This window comes from Octopus bimaculoides, chromosome 8 (genome assembly GCF_046866305.1).
Source record: "Octopus bimaculoides isolate indiv1 chromosome 8, ASM4686630v1, whole genome shotgun sequence".
In the NCBI taxonomy this organism is placed as follows: domain Eukaryota; kingdom Metazoa; phylum Mollusca; class Cephalopoda; order Octopoda; family Octopodidae; genus Octopus; species Octopus bimaculoides.
Genome location: NC_142935.1, coordinates 84,357,518 through 84,380,078, shown reverse-complemented (window position 1 = coordinate 84,380,078; position 22,561 = coordinate 84,357,518). Strand labels below are relative to the sequence as shown.

Below are 22,561 nucleotides of genomic sequence, written 5' to 3'. Positions count from 1 at the left end.
TATATATATATATACATACTATATATATATATATATATATATACATACATATATATATATATATACATACATACATATATATATATATATATATATATATACTATACATATATATATATATATATATATATATACATATATATATATATATATATATATATATATATATATATATATATATATATATATATATATATATATATATATATATATATATCATATATATATATATATATATATATATATATATATATATATATATATATATATATATGTATGTGTGTATGTATGTCTATTCATGGGTGCATATACATGTATATATATATAGAGAGAGAGAGAGAGAATTCACAAAAAAAACAACAGACGAGGACAGGTGGTGTAAACAACAAAAGGATGTATTAGTATAACGCCCAGGAATTGAGAAAGTCTTTAACATTTTGAGCCTTTGCTCTTCTGCAGAAAGGAACAAGGAGAGAAACATTATATATACACATGTGTATGTATATATATATATATATATATATATATATATATATATAAATATAAATATATATATATCGTTACTATTATGCAGAAGTGCTGCAAGTCCAAAATGCTGCTTTTTCAGAAAACGAAAAAATAGTTTCACCTTTCCATAGCAAAACCATTATACTACTCTTTGGCAATTTTTGATATCTTGGCATTTGAAGCAGCTGGAGATATGATAGTTTGAGCAAAAGAACCAGGTACTGCAAGCATAAATAAATGTTGAAAAAAACACATTTGGCCAAATTTTCACATACAGGTTAACATACATATGTACACACATATACAGTACTCTAGATGAAGATTACCTACCAATAAAATCTGTTAGGGTATGCAATTTGAAGGGAGGTAAGTCACAGATCTTTATCTCCCTTTAATAACCTACCCCGTTTCTCTCTCTTTCTCTCCCTCTGAACTCAACAAAGTGAAATATCACTCAGTTTTCAATTAACAGCAAATTTTACATTTTCAACTGCCAAATTATTCTTATTCTGCTTCATAATAAAATACTCATTTACTATCATTATAATGCAAAATCATTTTACATTTAAAAAATAGAAAAAAAAAGCAGCTTTAATTGTTTCAAGTATTTTGAGCCTTCCTATTAAAGTTGGGAAGGACAATAAATAGAGAAATATTTTTATTTTAAAATCAGTTTTACATTAGTTCCTAGATGAACTCCTATAAACTATGTTACCTTATCAAACATTTAAGTAAAGAATCATTAACCAATGCTTTACTAACAACTGTAATAATTTCAATTATGAAATGAAAAATAAATTATATCTAGAACTTTTCTATTTTGATAAAAAGAGAAACATTGGTAGTCTTATCTGGTGTTCCTTAAATCAAAGAAAAATAAAATGGGATTAAAGTTAAGAGGTATTGTTTACTTACCATATATGTTTGTGTATATATATATATATATATATATATATATATATATATATATATATACACTTTTATTGTATGCGAAGTTGAGCATATTATGACATTTAACTAAATATGTTGTCACATGTTTCATGTCTTTCCACTTACTGATGTCTTATATGTTTAAAAAAAAACAGATTTCCAAGATTTAATGCCCCTATGTTGTTTGAAGAATTAAAAAAGAACATAGTATTTGATCAGTCCAGTTGCTTGCCATAGAAACAAAGATGTTTTGTGTTCATACTACTGTAAATGTAGTGACACCAAACTGTTATAATTAAAGGATCACTAACTAGGATTTAACTCCTAAAACCATTCAGGTAAAAATAATTGTTTGCTGAATATTTTAAATGAATATAAATTATATTTCTTAAAAATAATGTAATTTTTCTAGATAAATTTTTAATTTACTATTTTATTTTAATTTTCAAGAATAATCTATTGAATTTGTTTTCCTGTACACAAACAAATAACACAGTTTTCAATTACATTTTATTAAGTGACAGTTTCACACTGTCCTCAGGTGTAAACTTCAGTTTTTCATTCCTTATATGGCTGTCTTGTGCAGTCACATACATCTAGCCAGCTCACCTTGTTGATCAAAGCCAAGCCTTTTCCTTGTTCTTAATTTAGTCAAGTTTCATTTTCCCATCAACACCTGCTTCTTGTCTAATTAGATCCAGCCACAATCTTTATTATATGCAGATGTTTGAAATTGCAAGATGCAATTTTAATAACATTTGTCCACTGTCTCATATTAACAATTAATCCAGAATTAACTAACTCTTGGTTTGTTTTTTGTTTTAACCTTAAATTGTTGTAGACAATCATCATGGTGTTATGCTGGATGTATTATTAGTCAAAGGATACAATAACACAACCCAGCAGTGATTTCGTGTTACAAAGGGTCATTACTATTTGCCTTATATTAATGGTAGCCTTACCTGTTTGTTTGTTTCCCTTATATAAAGTAAATTGTGAAAGTAGATCTACTCAAAACCTTGGAATTGGTAATTCCATATCCACAAGTATCTGGGATTATATTTCCAATAATGTTCAGTCTTAATGTGATTGATGAGATCAAACACTATGGATAGCAATGCTAATAACTATCAAGATAATTACAACCTACAATAAAAATCATTTATAGTCAGGGGTTGCTCTAGTTAACCAATAAGCAAGCTCTACATCAGTTTGCCAATCTTGTGCATAGTGTTTCACAAGTATTCACTGATTGTAAGATAAATGGAGGGACATTTACTAGCTGAATAATTATGATCCGAATGCATCTTGGCCACACTATTCCACAGACATTGGACATCTCCTTATGTTTCTAGTGAGATAAGTTATTTGAATAAATTAAACTTTCACACTGCATTTGCCTGTGAACATTTATGTTCCACCAAATAAGTGAGAAGATACTTGTCTCTATTCCAGCTAGTATTGAGCAGACATCTTCCAATACAGCGGGAACAAAAGTTAAACAAACTTCTGTGTGACTTACTAATTCCATTTAAGTAGAGACTAAATATTCTCTACAAAAGTGCCAAGATCAGTCATCCAACCCCTTCACTACATAAGTCAATTATTTTTTGAACACAAGTGAGTAATGGTCTATTATTTTCCATTTCATTGTTGAGGGGAACAACATACTTTCTTGAAGTGTTTTAAGGACTTAACTTTTCTCTAGGTCAATATGTTTTACTTTGAATACTAGGTAAAATTTCTTAACAGTGTGAAGTGTAACTGTGAATTTTCTTAAATAAGCTATGTTTAGCACAGTATTTTTGAAGCATCAGTAATACCTGTAGAACAAAACCTGTTTGATTGACATCTTCAAATTTGGTTTGATCAAAAAGAGCTATTATAGATTGTTCACTTCAGTAACATAAGATATTTGTGGAATGATCATGTGATTCATTAATCTTTTTTTTAAGATAATAAAAGCAAATTTATTGACACCAAATAGTTTGGATGCTGTTGTCTGTTTCTAATATTGTTCTGAGAAAACACACTATCGATGCACAAACTGATGAGCACATAGATCACTAAAAACATCCTCAATAATTTCACACACACACACATTTTTACTATCAGCTGTTTAATAATCCAGTGTTATTCTTCTGTCTTGTTTTATGAAGAGTAGGTGTGTTAGTGAAACCGATCTTTGTCTACATGAACTTCATTCCTTTTAATTCCAAGGGTAACAATGTAGAATTTCACCTTAAAGAATCTTCCTGTTAGAATATGCCTGACTTTCAGAGTTAGGTGATCTGTTGTTTGGCAGACCCAGTGAGATTGTGGGTCAATAGATACTCTTGATGACTTTCCCTAAAGGGATGGCCAATCCATTTGAGTTTACTCTGCATCAGAGAGTACTCTTGGTATACTCAAATTGATAAAAAGAAACATTAACAAAATTTACTTGAGTTACAAAGAGTACAATGGTTGTGAGTGTAGTGACAAAACAATCTGTAACTTCTTGTACGGACTGATCAATAATTAGTTAGCTAAGTTGATTGGTAAAAACATCATGATATTAGTAATGATAGTGTCAGCTTCAGTAATATTTTCTATCTAGGCAACTCATGTTTACCAGCTTACAGTATTATTATTATTGGTTTGAAATTGTCGAAGTGGATGGGATTCATATTTTAATCTCTTATCTAAAATAAACTGGGTTTTTTTTGTTTTGTTTTTTTTAATTTTGTTAAACTGTTCATTCATAATGTTGTTACTGAATTTGGTACTTTAGTAAAATCATAATTTCAGCAAAAAGTTATTTCATTTCTCTCAACAGATTAACATCTTTTATTGCCTCAATGTGTTTTATTAAAGCTGATAAGTCTTTCCTTTTTATGCAATTATGGTTCTACCATTTGTAGAGCTTATTTTTTGTTTTTGTCATAGGCTTTTGTATAGCCTTTGAAATGCAGAACTGGTTTCCAGTAGACCAAAGTGTTTGTATGAAAAAAAAATGCATTTATTTTGTCACTGAATTGAATTGCTTTCATTGAATGTCAGCATAATTTCACATATCCATGGACTCTTTCACTGTATGAGGTACAAACAAGCCTCTAGTAAACAGATTTGAGAACCGATTGTGATATTGTCCTGTGATACCTCATGATAGAGCTACATTTTAAAACTCCTTAATTAATTGCTACATTTTACTTGCTATATTTTGCAATTTGCTTCTCAGATGTATTGATGATGTGCCAATATTGAAAAGTTCTTGTACTCACTGTGATATATAAGAGAATGTGTTGGCATAGTTATATGCTAGCTGCAAGACAACCAACCACAATTGTTTTATGTCATACTTCTAAGTGGTTAATGTAAAAAGAAAACCCCCAGAGATATATAATTGTTGAAACCAGTTGAAAAAAATTAAACACAAAAATAGATGTATATCTTAATATTAAAAGAAACTGGATTGTAAATACTGTACTTTATTGAAGACATAAAGTGTAGTATCAATGGATTGTAAATAAATTTCGAAATTATGTTGAAAAAAAAAAACAATTTAGAAAATGTGATTTAAAAACTTTAAATCTTTTTGTATAATTGAAGTGTTTCAAATTGTCTTCAATTATTTGTTTAATTTTTTTTTTGTATTTGTTGTGTATGAGTCACAGCTGGGCAGTTGACAATTTATACATCTTCATCACCAACTGAATTGTATCCATAAGTAACCCACTTCACTGTGACATGGCTATGTAAATAGGCACCATAGGCAGTGAAGAGGACCAGTAAGCAGCAGGAGCACTGTTATAATTAACAGGTGTTTATATTGCTCAATAAGTTCTATCTAGATTGGAATTGGCTCCATCAAATTGTGTTGTCCTTTATCAATTACATGAGGACAGAGTCTTCACTGTGGTGCAATGCATGAGAGGGCTGTCACAATTATTGTTCACTATTGCTGTATCGGACTTTTTTTTTTTTAATTTAACTTATATCTGACTTTTAGTCTGTTTGTCTTCTTTACTTTTCTTAATAAAACAAATTCTTCAATCCACTTTGTTTTCTTCCATTTATATTTGTTCTTCTGGTTCATAATGAATAATATTTGTCATCTAGTTATTCTCTATATTAGAAATACACTGAATTGATCGATAGCGCAAATTCTTCACATTGTGTAAGTGTATATTCATGTTGTATTATTAATATATTAATATATAAATATATATTCTTATATAATAAATGTAAATTTTATATATATTGTGTTTTGTAAAATGGTGGTATATGTTTTGTGACTGGTTGGAAAAGAAAGATTAGGAGGCTGCTAGGTCTCTCAGTAATATGTTGGTTTAAAGCAGTACCAGGTGAGCCCCCCCCCACACACACACACACACACCCACCACCACCACACACATGTGCATACACATACACCTCTATTGAGTGGGGGGCAGCCTCATGACATGGAAAACAACTGGAAATTTCTGCAGGAGTCATGAATCAGATCTGTGGATGGACCGTGTTTTCAACAATGCAGAAAGTGAGATGACAGTGAAATCATATGGTAGAAATGTGTCTAGCAAGGAGATAACCTGAATGTAAGAGATTTACCCATGTTCTATGCTGTGAGGATCAGAAACATGCCACATGGCAAAATCAGTGTGGATCAGAAAATAGTGAACAATGTATACAGAATGATTGCAGAATGCTCAGCTTCACTGAGCCAAGAAGACTGACATGAAAATGTCACTCTGTGTCATGGGTGAGAGAGGGGTAAACCCAACTTAGTAAACCCACCTGTGAAACCTGCTATAAAGGCTGACAGATGGTTGAAAGTGGTTATGAAGGAGATGAAGTCAAGGAAAGCAGCAGGACCATCAACATTAGTTGTCAAGATACTGAAAATCTGTGGCAAAGTAGGATATGTACCAGTCACTTGTATGATCAAGCAGATAAAGTAGGGAGTCAAAGGTAGACTGTATGAGGCATGTGTGCGAACTGCCATGCTACACTGCAGTATAACATAGGCTGTAACTGCTGAGGACATGTGTAAGCTTGCAAGAAATGAAGCTGGTATGCTCTGCTGGATGTGTAATGTCAGTGTGCGTACATGACAGAGCGTAAGCACTCTGAGAGAAAAGTTGGACATAAAAAGCATCAGGTATGATGTGCAACAGAGACAACTGTGCTGCTATGGTCATTTGTTGCGTATGGATGAGGACAGCTGTCTCAAAAAGTGTCACACCCTAACAGTGGAGGAAACCTATGGAAGAGGTAGACCCATGAAGACTTGGGATGAGGTGGTGAAGCACGACCTTTGAACATTGGGCCTCACGGTGGCAATGACAAATGACCAACACTTTTGGAAATATGCTGTGCTTGAGAAGACCCAGCAAGCCAAGTGAACCATAACTGTGGCCTATGCCAGTGTTACATAACTGGCTCATTTAAGAGTACTCTTCAATCATTGGGCAATATACTGTGCTTGAGAAGACTTGTGAGTCAAGTGAAATCATTGACATGGCTGATGCCTGACTGGCACCCGTGCTAATAGTATGTAAAAAGCACCATTCGAGCATGGTCAATGCCAGTACCGCCTGACTGGCCCCTGTGTCAGAGGCATGTAAAAAGCACCCACTACACTTTCAGAGTGGTTGGCATTAGGAAGGACATCCAGCTGCAGAAACCTTGCCAGATCAGATTGGAGCCTGGTGCAGCCTCCTGGCTTGCCAGTCCTCGGTCAAACTGTCCAACCTATGCCAGCATGGAAAGCAGATGTTAAACTATGATGATGATGATGTAACAGTATTATCATCAACTGGTACAAGGACAAAGAAATTGCTTTAAAAAAGAAGTAATAATGGACATCAAATTGCTGGACCATATCATGAATGTTTAGATGAAATATAGGCTGAATTGTGCCAAGAGAATGTACAACTGATGCCTTCTTTTTAACAGTACAGCTACAGAAGTTCTTTGCTGAGGGCTGACTACTATATCTAGCAGTCTTTGACAGGATACCACACTCTATAATAAATAGCTGTTAATAAAAATAGATGGGGGCTGAGCAAACGAAGTGAGAGTTGGTTACAAGTTCAGTGAGAAATTTAGCATGTAGAGAGATATCCATTACTGCTTGGGTTTCTGCCCCTCATAGATATTATGGTTCTCCAAGCTATCCCAAGAGAAGTTCGAGTCTGGCTGAATGCCTTTATGTTGGCAATCTAGTTTTCATAGCTGAATCTGTCAGATATTTAGAGAAGAATTTTTAATCATAGAATCAAGAGGTCTAGTAAATCTAGCAAAGTCTAAAGTTTTAAGAGGTGAGAAAAGTAAACACCTTCTAGAAAGTTGCCACATTCAATATTCAGAAAAGGAATAGGTTGGAATTCTACTCTGTGTGTACCTAATGTAAAAACTATGATGAGCATCTATTTAGCATTGATAAGTTTTCATATGCTGGATACTTTTCCTTAACAGTCAAAAAAGGTGTGAAATGTAATGAAAAAAGGAAATTTATTAAGCATAGATTGACCTAGAAGTGAACTTAAAGTAGAATTTAAAGAAACCTAACCACAGAGTGGTCATAAGCATTGACCTTGTGCCTAATCTAGGCCCTGCTCTCTTGCTTCATTATAATTTTCTTATAAGAAACATTTATGACTAGCCATGCTGTTGTAGCCTAAATTAGAGGCCACATACACTTCTGTCACTCCAGGGTCTTTTACATTCTTTACTTGCATAAATAATTGCATTTTTTCGTTTTTAGAGATTTCTATCACCCTTTTTAAAATGAGAAAATTAAGTAAAGTGAAGATTCATCAGTATTCAGTGGAAATTTTGAAGTTTGGGTTTATTCCCACTGTGCATGATGAACACACACCATTCTGCTTATTGTGTCATGAGACATTGACTAATGAGCCAATGAAAGGAGGCTGATTGAGAGTAAAGCATCCCAATCATGCCAATTCAAATTCGGAATATTTTAAGTCACTAAAAGAAAAATTTGAAGATTGATAAAAAATCTCTACATTATTCTCTGTACAAAATGCAACCCACAATCATACTCTTGAAGCTAGCTATGGAATCCTTCTACTCAGCAAAGAATCACATATTGGAGAGGAACTGATTAAACCAGATATCTCAGTATTTTTAAAAACTACTACAAAAGGATGATAAAGATCTCATGGCCATACTGCTGAGTAATAATACTGTCTGCAAAAGAATTGATGATATGGGGAAAGATGTTGAAGAAGAGCAAATTGAGAAACTGAAATCATTGAAATTTTCAATACAAATGGAAGAAGCTACTTTTAAGAATAGTAATGCTCTGTAATTGGCATATGTGAAGTATATTGATCAAGAGGAGTTTCAGGAAGAGATGTTGTTTTGTGAATCAGTAGAAATGACTGTTACTGCAGCTGATATCTACAGCAAACTAAAGAAACTATTTGGATTCAAACAAAATGCCAAAAGGAAACATTATATCACATGCTGCAGATGGGGCAAAAAAACAGGATGCTTAAAATCGATGAAGGATGAATATCCAAACATGTTGATTGTACATTGTGTTATTCACTGAAAAAATTTGATTGCCAAGAAAATTTCCCCTGTTCTTAACAAGATTCTGCAATCTGTAATCAAGTGTGTTAACACCATCAAATTAAGTGCTACATTTGAATGTCTTTTTAAGCAGTTCTGTGTGAATCAAAGTGCAGTACATGTTTGATTATTACTTCATACGGAAATTGTCAAAAGGAAATTGCTTGAAGAGATTCATGGAGTTATTTAATGAGCTCAATAAGGTTTTGAACACAAACCTAAAAGGAAGTTTCTGTCAACAACAGATAGCAAGGCATATGTCAGGTATTTGAAAAACATCTTGGAGAAATAAGCAACTTGAACAAACAACTTCAAGGAGCAAATATAACTCTTGTTGATGCAAAAACAAAGATTTTCAGATTCACTACAATTATGCCTAAGGAATATTTCTACAAGAAATTTCAGTCAATTTCACTGGTTGAATCAGTGTGAGATAAGTAATACTGCCACAGACGTAAGTGTTGAACATTTGAAAATGTTGATAAAAGAGTTCAATGACACATTTGATGATTTTAAGAAAATGAGTTTCCCCTCTTGGTTAACTCATTGCTAGTAGATATCTCCAACATTCCAATGCAGTTCCAAGAAGAGCTATCAGAATTGCAACATGATGAGTCAGTGAACACTTTGTTCAAAATGAAAGGCACCAAGATGTAGCAATGTGATGGAGTTGAAAGGAAATATCCTAACACTGCCATTTCAGCAAAAGGACTTTTGATTCAGTTCCCCATGTCTTATTTGGTCGAGTGTGGCTTTAGTGCTGTGGATGATTTGCTTTGAACCAAGAGAAGTAGGTTTAAAATTACAAAATTGTCTCCTTGAATCAAGGAAATCTGTTGTAGTCACCAGGCACAAGATTCTCATTAAAGTCATTCACTTATTTTTTTTTTTCTTAGTCAATAATGTACTTTTGTACTCAGTACTTAATAAAAGAGTTACAGTTGATTCTTTTGTATTAAATAATTGTGATAAAATATTTAAAATACAAATATTTTTTTCCAACCACCAGTGGGGCATACATTTTTCTGGAAAGTTGTAGTGGAGCCTGGGGAAAAATAGGTTGGGAAATACTGGTCTAAACCTTTCCACAATGGTTGCAAAGTGTAACTCAACAAACAAGTCAGGGGGTATAAATGGTTGTTAAACTTCAGAAAATGTTACGGAAAATTCCCCAATAAATACCATTCTCCTAAGGAGGTCAAATAAATGCACAATTTGCTAAACTGGATCAACTTTTAACACCTCTCAATAAAGTAATAACTTATCGAAAATATGTTGAAAATAAACTTATTGGAAATATAGAATTCATAATGCAGTAAAATCTGCCTGCCATCATTTATGTAGCATAGAACTAATATGGTGTTGAGTGTCCTCTTGGACATTAAGTAAATATAAGACGCTTCAACCAAATTAGCCATTCATTTTCTAAATAATAGGACACTTCACTATGGTTTGAAGAAAATTTCTATAAATCCTTGCACAGAAGCCTTTAATTTATTACTATTTTTTATTTTAAATTGAATTTTAACTGTTTGCATCTGAAAATTTTTCAGAAATCTAACATAGAAAATACTTTTCAAATCACTTATGTTGTTTGAAATTTCTGGTGAAATTATTCAAAAAGCTAACCAATTAGCTTCTTGGATCTACTGTAATATTATTGTCAAACTACCTCAGTGTACAAGCTAGCATATAGGTATTTTCCATATTAACTATAGACAGCCAATAAATTACATAGCATCTGGTATATACAAAGACAAGGCCTTATAGTGGAACATGTTGGAGAAATATATCATTAACAACTGCTATTTTATAGTCAAGCTGATACACTACTAACAAGTTAACTTTTTTGAATCCAACATGATGCACTACATGAAATATTTAGTGTAAGTCAATTAGGAGCAGACTGTTGAGGAAAGGGCTTCTTGACAAAAAACTACTTGAGATTGACAAACTACAAAGTACAGATTCAAAAAGATTATCACAAGAAATTCAGGAGGTAAAATTTGTGCCCAGAATGAAACGCAAATTGTGATTTATGTACTTAATTATAAACATGTTTATTTTGGTTAATTTACTACAGTTAATTATACACATCGAATTTATATGATTAACAATGTATTGATATGACATCAGAGAAGTACTAACTTCTTCATTTGATTGTTTAATTGATCAAATGCTGTTCATATAATAGAATGTATTCTTTGTATTTAATGTTTACTTTTAGATTGTTTGATATTTCAACATTTAACTCATTAGAGTTTTCTGAGAAATCTTCATACCACCTGGCAGTCGATAAACTAAGAAAAGTGTTGTCTTGTTTTCAATTTCATAGGCAAAAAGTGTTTTGTCATCTTCTAATTCTTTTCCATTATAGAGCAAATGTTGGTGATCTGTTGGAATACCTTGGTGATTCTGAATTTTAGATTTTACATTTCCAATAGTATCTGAAGTATGAACTTCTATAGTAATAGTCCTGCTTTCCCATGTCATTATAAAAATCTGCATTTTCCTACAAGATAAAAAAGAAAAATGTAATTAATATACACATCTATACATCCTTACAGAGAATCGATGTATAAATATCAAAAGAATAAATTTGCAGTAATTAAGAGCTCAATTGATAATAGGTAAAGGGAGTAAAAAAGTTCATAGTATTACTCCCTTACCTTTACTCCCTCCCCTTACTTAGCAGTCTATAGCTCTTTTGTCTTAATAACGGTCAACCACACAGTAATTTCCCTTTGTTTAACGGTCATTTTCACGGGAATTTTCAATGGCCAGATAACTGAAGAGATGGCAGCATAGGTTTCCGCCCCGGCATCTGAAACTCAGAGTTTTATCATGGCTACCAAATAAGTGTCACATATTTTTACAGATAAATTCCTCTATTTACATAATATCGAGGTCTCTTTCTTTCTTTTGTTGTCTTTTCTATTAATATATATATATATATATATATATATATTTGTAGTTTAAGATATGGATTCAAGGAATTGTATGGCTATCACAGAAAGTTCCTCTTATGGACTTGGCTAACTGTAATAATAGTCCAATACAGAGAAGTTTGTTGCAGAGGGACTATACAGTTGAAATCCAGAAGATCTGATTGATGAAACTATTTCCTGAGAAGTATATAAGACATAAATAGTCAGGAGGTATGAGAGGTGAATATATTTCTTTTACTACTTGACATCTTTAGGATTACAACCATTTTGCAGCATTCTACATGTAATAATAATTTCAGTATGGAAGAAATTATGTGTATATGTTTGCATTAAAATGTATGCTCACCATTATACGGTACAACTGTATATTCACAAATCAATACAAATAAAGAAAGCTAGCTCAACAGCTCACCAGAACATCATAGTTATACCAACAATTCAAGGATGTCAAATGATTAAATACATATATTCACTTCTCATAACTCCTGACTTTTGTTTGTTTGTGTGTGTGTGTGTGTGTGCACGCGCATGTACATGTGTGTGTGTGTACATGCATGCATGCATCTAGCCACAGAAAACATGCCAAAGTAGATACTGGAGCATGATGCAGTCCTTTGATCCATTGCTTCTTTGTCAAACTGTCCAATCTATGCCAGCATGGAACATGGATGTTAATTATCGATGATGACATATATCAGTTGTTCCCAACCTGTGGTCTGCAGACCTCTGATGGTCCACAAAGGTAGTTAAGCTAACAGACCTTTCAATATCCTAGGGTCCATAAGAAAATTCATTTAAATAAAAGGTGTCTTTGGTAGTGAGAAGGTTGCAAACCACTGATATATATTATCTTCGTCATCACCGTTATTGTTGTCATCATCATTTTAATGCCTACTTTTCTACTTCTGCATCAGTTACACAAACACACACACACACAGTTTGCTGAGGCAGATTTTTCACAGGCAGATATAGAATGCCTTCCCTATCACCAGCCTTCCTTTGTTATCAAGCCAGGTAAAATTTCCCCATAACCAGACATGTTTCTTTTTTTTACAAAAGACAGGAAAAGAACAACATTGCTTGTGTGATGGTGATACTTCTTTACAACCATCACATGATGTCAAGACAAGGACACACACACACGCACACAAACATGCAGACACACACATACATATACACACACATACACTGATATATACTCACATACATGTACAGATGACCTCAATGATGAATGACAATCACCTATTTATCATGGCTAGTGATAGAATTCCTGTCTTCATCACCACAGACAATTAGACAGTAACTTATGATTTAAATACACATATATAAATACAGGCATAGGAGTGGCTGTGTGGTAAGTAGCTTGCTTACCAACCACATGGTTCCGGGTTCAGTCCCACTGTGTGGCACCTTGGGCAAGTGTCTTCTACTATAGCCTCGGGCCAACCAAAGCCTTGTGAGTGGATTTGGTAGACGGAAACTGAAAGAAGCCCGTCGTATATATGTATATATATATATGTATGTGTGTGTATATGTTTTGTGTGTCTGTATTTGCCCCCTCCCCCCCCCCAACATCGCTTGACAACCGATGCTGGTGTGTTTACGTCCCCGTAACTTAGCAGTTCGGAAAAAGAGACTGATAGAATACGTGCTAGGCTTCCAAAGAATAAGTCCTGGGGTTGATTTATTCAACTAAAAGGCGGTGCTCCAGCATGGCCACAGTTAAATGACTGAAACAAGTAAAAGAGTATATATACACAGATGTTCAACAGCACGCCAATGGATGTAAGGGTATGCCTAGTGGAAATAGCTTTTCTCTAGTTAGGAAGAATGTAAATGAAACTTCAGGAAACTTGCTAACCACCTGATCAATTACAAGTCAGGTGAGCATACGAGTCAGATTCCTTACATTCTCACTAGAAAAGGGGACAAACAGATACTTATAAATGCAAAGTCTTTCCCAGATAAAAAAGGTACAATCCAGTATAGTTTACTGCTCAGTGGTTTCAAACTTAGAGCTAGAAGGACAGGACTGAGAAACAAACCAGTCTGAAAAGAGAGATATGGAAATTCCAAGAGACAAAACCTACCGTAAGTTACAAAACAAATCTGTGGCTGATGCAAAGTGCCAGCCAGACTAAAAGCGACATGGTGGTGGAATCAGTGAAATAGAGAAGGCTATAAAAGTGAAAAGACAGGTTTGGAAGGATTGGAAGAATGGGGGTAGCAGTGAAATATACCAGGTAGCTAGAAGTGAAGTTAGGCGACAGATTTAAATAATAAAATGGGAGGCAGAAGGAGATTAGCCACTATTCTACAATATGGGGATCAGAGGTGTGATGTATTGCAGATTATAAGACAGTGTATTAAAGAAAATTAAGATGTTGTGTGTGAGAAGTGTGTACAGATGGATAATAGTATATTTTTATTTAGTGCTTCTGAAAAGAAAGAGGCATACAAGTGGTATTATGAAAGGCTATTAAACATGGAGTTCACAACTGTTAGATAGATAATACAACAGCGAAATATTGATATCCACCATCTTTGTTCATCTACAGGATAATCCATTTACCTGGTTTGAGGTATTCAGTGCTTTTTGACACTCAACATTTTAAAGGGACATTTCCCAGGATGAAATTCCACAGCCAATAAGTGTTTCAGTTTGTGATATTAGTAATGTTTACATTATTAGAGCTGCTTCTAATTCAAAATTATATATATATATATATATATATATATATATATATATATGCACAGTTTGCTAGCATAGTCGAATTTACTGCTGGAATACCGTATTGATGAAGGAAATTGAGTATCTATCACTCATAATCCAGAAACGCGTCTACAGTTAACCTTCGGAATGGTTAGTTTTCATTGTTTTTGCCTTTGTGAGTTACAAGTGATGCTATCTGTGGGATTCTCAGCTTTTTTAGCTGCTATTTCTGAATTTCGGTATATGGTGAAGCAAATATTTGCTGATCCCTTAATTATGTTTATAAATATATATGAGCTTTTAAATAAGTTCTCCACCAATAATGGTGCTTACATACCGATGGGCTTGGTAAAAATTATTAATTATTAATTGTTGATTTATTAATGAATTAATAAATTGATAATCCTTTACCCTTTTAATTTGTTATGTATATATATATATATATATATATATATATATATATATATATGTATCATCATCATCATCATCATCGTTTAACGTCCGCTTTCCATGCTAGCATGGGTTGGACGATTTGACTGAGGACTGGTGAAACCGGATGGTAACACCAGGCTCCAATCTAAATTTGGCATATATATATATATATATATATATACATACATATATGTATGTCATGGGATTGCACCTAGAAAGTTACTCTCTGAGGCACAAGTCTGAGAATGGCTGTTTATGGAAGAACAGCAATTGCCCATGCATACAAGCCTCGCCTCTCCATGCCACCAATGTTATCCAAGGGAAAGGCAAAGGCTGATATGGCTTGGCACCAATGACATCGCGACTCATTTCTACAGCTGAGTGAACTGGAGCAATGTGAAATAAAATGTCTTGCTCAAGAACTCAACACGCAGCCCAGTCCAGGACTTGAACTCACTACCTCATGATTGTGCTCTAACCACTGAGCCATGTTTGTTTATATATATATATATATATATATATATATAAACAAACATATTATTTCGTTTTTATATTTGGTTTGCAAGATTCTTTATGTGAATTCATGTGTTGAAGCATATTTTATTATGTCTGGGGAGAGTCATTCTCTTTTAGTATCTCATTACTTAACACACACACACCAGTTCGATTTCCATTCATTTATTTATTTTTTTCTCAACTTTTCGTTGCATCTTGCAACCTTTTCAATAGTCACTAATAGTCAACGACTACTGAAAAGGTTACAAGACGCAACAAAAATTTTAGAAAAAATAAATAAATGAGTGGAAGTCAAACTGGTGAGTGTGTTAAGTAATAAGGCACTAAAAGTGAATAACTCTCCCCAGACACAATAAAAGATATTATTATTATTATCAATAAATTATAACAGATTGTTTTGAAGCCACCCTAAGCATCAAAGTTTGGTGACGGACCCGAATATAGAACCAGAGTACTGACTCTAAAATTTATAAATTTATAAAACTTGGTTTCTTACGTCACAAATGATTCGCCCTGTCATTACATATATATAAATCAGTATAAAGTGTTGATTAAATCATTTTTACTCAACTGACATTAGTGTAGGCTGCCTCAACGAAGAATACCTTTAGGTCAGTGTACTACGGAGTGTTGGTATAATAATGAACTGATGCTGAAGAAGAGAACTGAAGCAATCATCGCTGAATTTCGAATCTGATTCATCAAAAGCTAAACAGAAGAGAATTGCAAACAAAGAAGTTTCGCAGCGCAAGGAAGGTAGTATTAGTTTTGCAGAGTCTTTGACACCCTCATTGTATGATCTAGGACAGGTCAACTGCCAACCAGTGCAGCCAGTTCTAGCAAACTTTGATCCAAAGATTTATGGAAATCAGAAACGTGACTTCTCATCAAGCTGGTATTCCGGTCGTCCATGGTTAGAGTATTCACTTCCAAAGAAATTCTTGTTTTGTTTTCCTTGTCAGCACTTTAGCACTTCTGCTCAAGCAGATACTTGCTTTATTAAAGATGGGTATTTTAAATGGCATCATGCAAAAGGTTTGAATAATCATGCAAACTCTGCAGCCCATATCCAAGCTATAGTAAAATGGAAGGAACGCCAACAGCGTGTAAGGGACCGTGTGATGCTAGATGAGAATTGGCCCTTGCAATAAATATATAAATTGAATGGTACTTATAAGTGCCAGAGAGAAAAAGGAGACACAACCACGTAGAATGATTAAGAGAAGATTTATTGACATGTAAACGTGTGTCTGTGTGTGTGTCATGTATACAGAATAATAGACAGACCGTCATGAGAACATAGATGTATATGTGCATGTGAGCATAGATGTATGCATATGTGTTAAGTACATATAAGGATGGCAATGCAGAAGGAGACAGTGAAAGTGTTTATAGCCATCAAAATGAGAGGTAAGTTCATAGACACAAGTAAGATAAATTATACCAGTTCATAGTCATTAGTACACAGTAGTTGAAATACAGTATCAAGAAGTTGCGGCCATGATGCTGAGCTGGTTGCAGGTACATGTCAAACATGAAGTCATAGCTATGATACTGCTACCTGGGTCACTTGATACAGGAGTTCATGCAGGTTGTATATTCGCTGTTGATCCATGAAGTAATTCATGAACAGCGAAGTGTTGGAACCTGGGTGAAATGCTAGCTGAGCTGTGTACAAAGAGAGATGATGTTGACAACGTTGAGAACATGATATGATGGAGGCAATGAAGACAGAGGTTGCTGTAATGCTGTTGGACGAAGTTGGTGAATCTCAACATGGCTGCTGTGGTGTTGTAGCTGTAACTGGCTGTGTCTTGTGTGGTCAGTGGCTAGACCTTAAAAGGTCTGGAACCAAAAGACCTTGAAACTAGGAGTAGATGAGTTATTATAAGGAGCTGTAGGCTCAAAAACTGGGTTGAGAACAGGCTGTCTCACGTGATCGTATTTAGGCTCTCTGATTGGTTATACTCGGCAGTTGGCACAATTGAGTAAGAGGCAAATTGTGCCAATACCAACCAATCAGAGTAGTGGACACAATGGTATTTAAATAGTGGCCAAAGGCTAACTGTTACCAGCTACATTCGAATGCACATATATAAAATAAAGGGGAAAAGGGAATTTCACTCGAGTGTACACAACAAGCATTTATCCGTAACATTCGTATCTTCAATTTTTTAAAATGATCAATTGAGTAAAAACCATTACTATATCAATTCAATTGTTGATATTGTGCATTTCTTTGTGCAAATGAATTGCCTTGTTGAGGAAACGAAAATGAAGCTTTTGAAGATCTTTATTCGGAAGGTGAGACACAGCTTTGTAGTTGTTTTATGAAATTATTCCAATAAACATTAGAGAAAGATTCAAAGCTAATGGAATGCTACAGCATGATTAAAAAAACAAACAAACGACCTATACTTCAGCAGCAATGCAAAATGAAATCACTGAGGAGATACAATGTCAGCCTTGTTGTCGATGAAATAAAATGTTCCGATGTTCTTTACTTTACGCTGAAATGTGATGAAACGCATGACTTGAGTAATATTGAAAATATTGTGATTGTTTTTAAGTACTTGAAAAAATGGCAGGTTTCTGGAAAACTTAGTTGTAATGCCAACTGCTCAACATTATGATACTGTAACATTGGCTGACTTGTTAATTGAGGGATGAACCTACCTTGGCATTGTTCCTAAGCATATGCTGTCACAATGCTACGATGGTGCTCCTATGATATCTGGCAAAATAGATGGCATTCAAAGAAAAATTCAGAATCGACTTAAAAAACATAAACCATATGTTCATTGTCTTAATCATCAGTTGCACCTTGTCATGGTTAACACAATAAAGTGGATTCTGGAGTTAGCTACATTCTTCGACACCGTTAATATTCTTCATAATTTTATTAAATGGCCATGGATAGCTACACCACAATGAGGCTCTCCTTGACAACAGCTATTTAAGCAGGTACGAAAGGTGTTCAACCTCTTAGTCTTCTCCAGCTGGCTTACGCTGAGGGATACTACGAAGCAGGCAGCTACAGTGGACTCTAACCACATATGATATTCTCCAGAGGTAATGTACCTCCCGTGAGTGGAGATGCCACAAGCCATGCGCTGCCATGAAGATGGACACCTAGAACGGGACACAAGATCGGGAATCACAATAAACAATTATTGAATTCCATCCACTCGTGAGTTTCTTCTTTCACCATCCAGATCCGTAAGACAAAAAATGGGAGAAGGTGATACTCTACCGGTATCATGAACCTTTCCTTTCCCTTATAAATCTGATGTTATTTGGAATTAAAGTTGGGAAATTTGGGTAATTTTATCCAATCAACTGATAGTGTGGCATTAGCAGCTTGTTACCATGACAACCAGTGTTGTCTGTGCCGCAATCAAAATTGAACCGAATCCGACAACTGGCACCCATGCCAACCTCTCCTTCTTTGGACACTAAACTCTGCTTGCGAAGTCATGTCGGGGCAAGTGAAATCGAAATCGAAATTGAACCATATCCGATGACTGGCACCTGTGCCAGTAGAGCACTAACAGCACTGTCCATGAGTGTTCATTGCCAGAGCAGCTGTCTGGCTTCCGTGCTAGTGGCCCGTAAATAGCACCATTTGAGTGTAATCATTATGAGCGTCGCCTTCCAGCACTTGTGCTGGTGGTACGTTGCACCCACTACACTCTCGGAGTGGTTGGCGTTAGGAAGGGCATCCAGCTGTAGAAACTCTGCCAGATCATATTGGAGCCTGGTGCAGCCTTCTGGCTTGCCAGTCCTCAGTCAAATCATCCAACCCATGCCAGCATGGAAAGCGGACGTTAAACGATGATGATGATGATTCTTCACACCACGAGATTTTTTCACCCACGTATTTTCTTTTAATTTTTCTGTGTGTTAGCATATTGCATATTTTTCTGTGCTTTTGAGACAAGTTCTTTGTTGACCAGCTATTCTTATCAAGGTTTACAAATCCAAGCATGAAAACATTACTCAACTTTGGATGAGTCACATGAATGCATAAATGTACATATAAACTTATATATGAATATATACATCCACATGCACTTATATATTAATGATGTACACAAATACATGACAGGTATACATCATACTGAAATATGCATAAAGTAAACACATGCAAATATATTAATATAACATTTTTAAAAATAATTAAAAACATACAATCAACAAAGAGACTAAAGAAACAGTAAGATGATACATGAAAACACAGAGGACTTCCTCAGCAGAGTCAATGAATGTAACTGCTCCCATGACCTGACAGGTTGTATTATAGGCAGTATGGATGTAGTATCTCTCTATCCATCCATTGACATTGACTTTGCCGTAGAGAGATGTGTGGAAATTATTTTGGAAAGTGAAGTAACCTTCCGTGAAGTGAACACAAGGGAACTAGGCCTCCTCCTAAAGCTTGTTTATAATAATGAATACTTAGATCACCACGACCTAACTAGATTCTGCCCCACTAGGTCAGGACGGGGTAGACCACCTACGATCACATCAGCTGCTAGAAAAACCACCGCAGAGCATTGGAATGGATGGAATACACCCACCCACGACCCAGAGGATAATATCCAAACACGAAAAATGGTTGCACATGCTGTAGGTGCAAGTCTGAAGACCACCCTGCAGAACCATATAATTAAATTCAATGAAAATCCATACATGCAGGTCCAAGGAGCGGCTATTGGTGTCAGTGTATCCAGGGACGTAGCGAGCCTATTCATGACCTGGTGGGACAAAAAGCTGAGAGAAACTCTCGAGGAGCACTCAATAACAATCAAACTGTACGGGAGATATGTGGATGACATTAACATCGGAGTCAAAACACCATCAAACATTCAGACTGAAGAGAATGAGAAGATCGTGATGGAAAACATCCAGAATATAGCTAATGCAATACACCAGAGCATCAAGGTAACAATAGATTACCCAACAAGACACCTAAACAAGAGACTCCCGGTACTTGACACAGAACTTTGGCTAGAAACAATTAATGACAAAGTTCAAATCCTCCACTCATATTATATGAAACCTATATCTTCAAAGTATGTTATTCATAATAATTCAGCTCTATCACACAGTGTGAAAATTAATATATTAATAGCCGATTTAGTCAGAATAATGAGAAACATATCCCCCCACCCCTGTGCAGTCCCTGGGAGAGACAAAGACATACACAAGACTTCATGCATCGCATGCAGTTTTCGGGATACAGCCAGAAAGATAGGATCCGAGTGTACAGAGGAGCTAGCAAGAAATTTGAAGAGATTGTTGTCAAAGATACAGATGGAACACAACCTAGGTACCGTAACAAACAGTGGAATCGACTACAAAGAATTAGTGACAAAACAAACAGAAAGAACACGTGGTACAATACCAACAGGTTCCAAGGAGTAATGTTTATAGATGCCACACCACACGGACAACTGGCCCGTAGATTCAGAAAAATCCTCAAAAGTACTAAGTTGAAGATAAATGTCATAGAAAAACCAAGGAGATCCATTAGATCGATAATATGCAAAACATACCCCTTCAGAAGGACAAGGTGTGTAGAAGAGAATTGCATTGTGTGCAAATATAGTCCTGGTATCAACTGCAAAACCAGAAATGTGGTTTACAGAATAAGCTGTATGGATGGTGATTGTAAAAACGGAAAGACGGCGAGAATTTTGAGTGTGTAAATGAACATTGGAGGGACTACAAGAACCACGAACAAACCTCAGTGCTCTACCAGCATGCCAAAGAACAACATGGTGGTGTACTGGACCAGATTAGCATAGAAATCCTGTCTAGACACCCCAATGACACATCGTTACAGCAAATACAAGAGTCGGTCCTCATAACTGAAACACGACCAATTTTGAATAGCAAATTACACGTAGATAATTTTGTTCACACATAAATTACAGAACATTGAATGTGAAAATGAAAGGATGCATTTACGAAGAAAACAGAAAATAACAGAGAAAACCAAAACCAAGTCCAAAGTCTCTATCTTATCTGATATGAATGAAATTTAACAAACACACATATGGACGCACATGCTTACATATAAGCATGCACACATGCGAGTGTGCACACACTCACATGCTCATACCGGACAATTTCAAAACAACGCTGAATCATACATTCAAAATAAATGGAAATGGAGAGACGGGTTACTGAAGAGATTGCAATGAAATGATTTAACAAAAAACAAAAAAAAAACTAAATACTGTTTATAACTAAATAAAGGACCGAACCAGTGTGTGTGTTTATTACTGGCATAATGCCTCTCCCAAGGTTTAATAGTATATATATATATATATATATATATATATATATATATATATATATATATATATATATATATATACACACACATATATATATATATATTCTTAAAAGCTTTTTACTCATGAAAATTTATATTCTTTGCTTACCACCTCCAGCAATTATAATTGTTTATATAATGTAGTTAGTATTAGTAAGAAGGTAGAAATTAAATTATCAATAGAAAAAAGCACTTACAAAATTCACCTGAAAGCAGGCCGGCCCTACACGAAACAGGTATAATAATGATTTGTTGTCACTGATTTAAAAGAAATACCTTGAGTTCAGGAATTACCTCTGATATACAGAATAAATAGCTTTGGGGGAATACCATCACTTTCAAATAACCAGCTGTGGAAAACACCTCTGATATAAATAGCAAATAACTTCTAATCTGACATGTGTGTGCTCGTAATTAAATGTTTCCTCGTGACTTACAGAAAAATGGATATTGCTTAATGAAATTTTCTACAAATATGCTTCAGGTGGGATAGATTCAGATTATATTGGAACTCAATGTGAAAAAGTGTTTTTTCCGAGGATGGGGAGAAGAGTTTCGGAAAATTCACACGAGTTGACTTTGTTTCTTCAT

General features: G+C 34.6%; 1 protein-coding gene across 3 annotated transcripts in view; it reads right to left on the bottom strand.

The window, feature by feature from the left end:
* Nucleotides 1-11,062: 11,062 nt before the first annotated feature.
* The window catches only part of LOC106877635 (uncharacterized), a 41,902-nt gene continuing 30,403 nt past the window's right edge, over nt 11,063-22,561 (bottom strand). The window contains exons 1-2 of one of the 3 annotated variants that reach the window (XM_089356726.1): nt 22,168-22,290; nt 11,063-11,530 (exon numbers count right to left, since the gene is read on the bottom strand). In XM_089356726.1, coding sequence (XP_089212852.1) covers nt 11,266-11,526 — 261 coding nt within the window. In that variant the 5' untranslated portion in view covers nt 11,527-11,530; nt 22,168-22,290 and the 3' untranslated portion in view covers nt 11,063-11,265. Of the gene's footprint in view, nt 11,531-22,167; nt 22,291-22,561 lie in introns of those variants that run through there. The other 2 variants (XM_089356727.1, XR_016242928.1) reach the window with 2 other exon arrangements.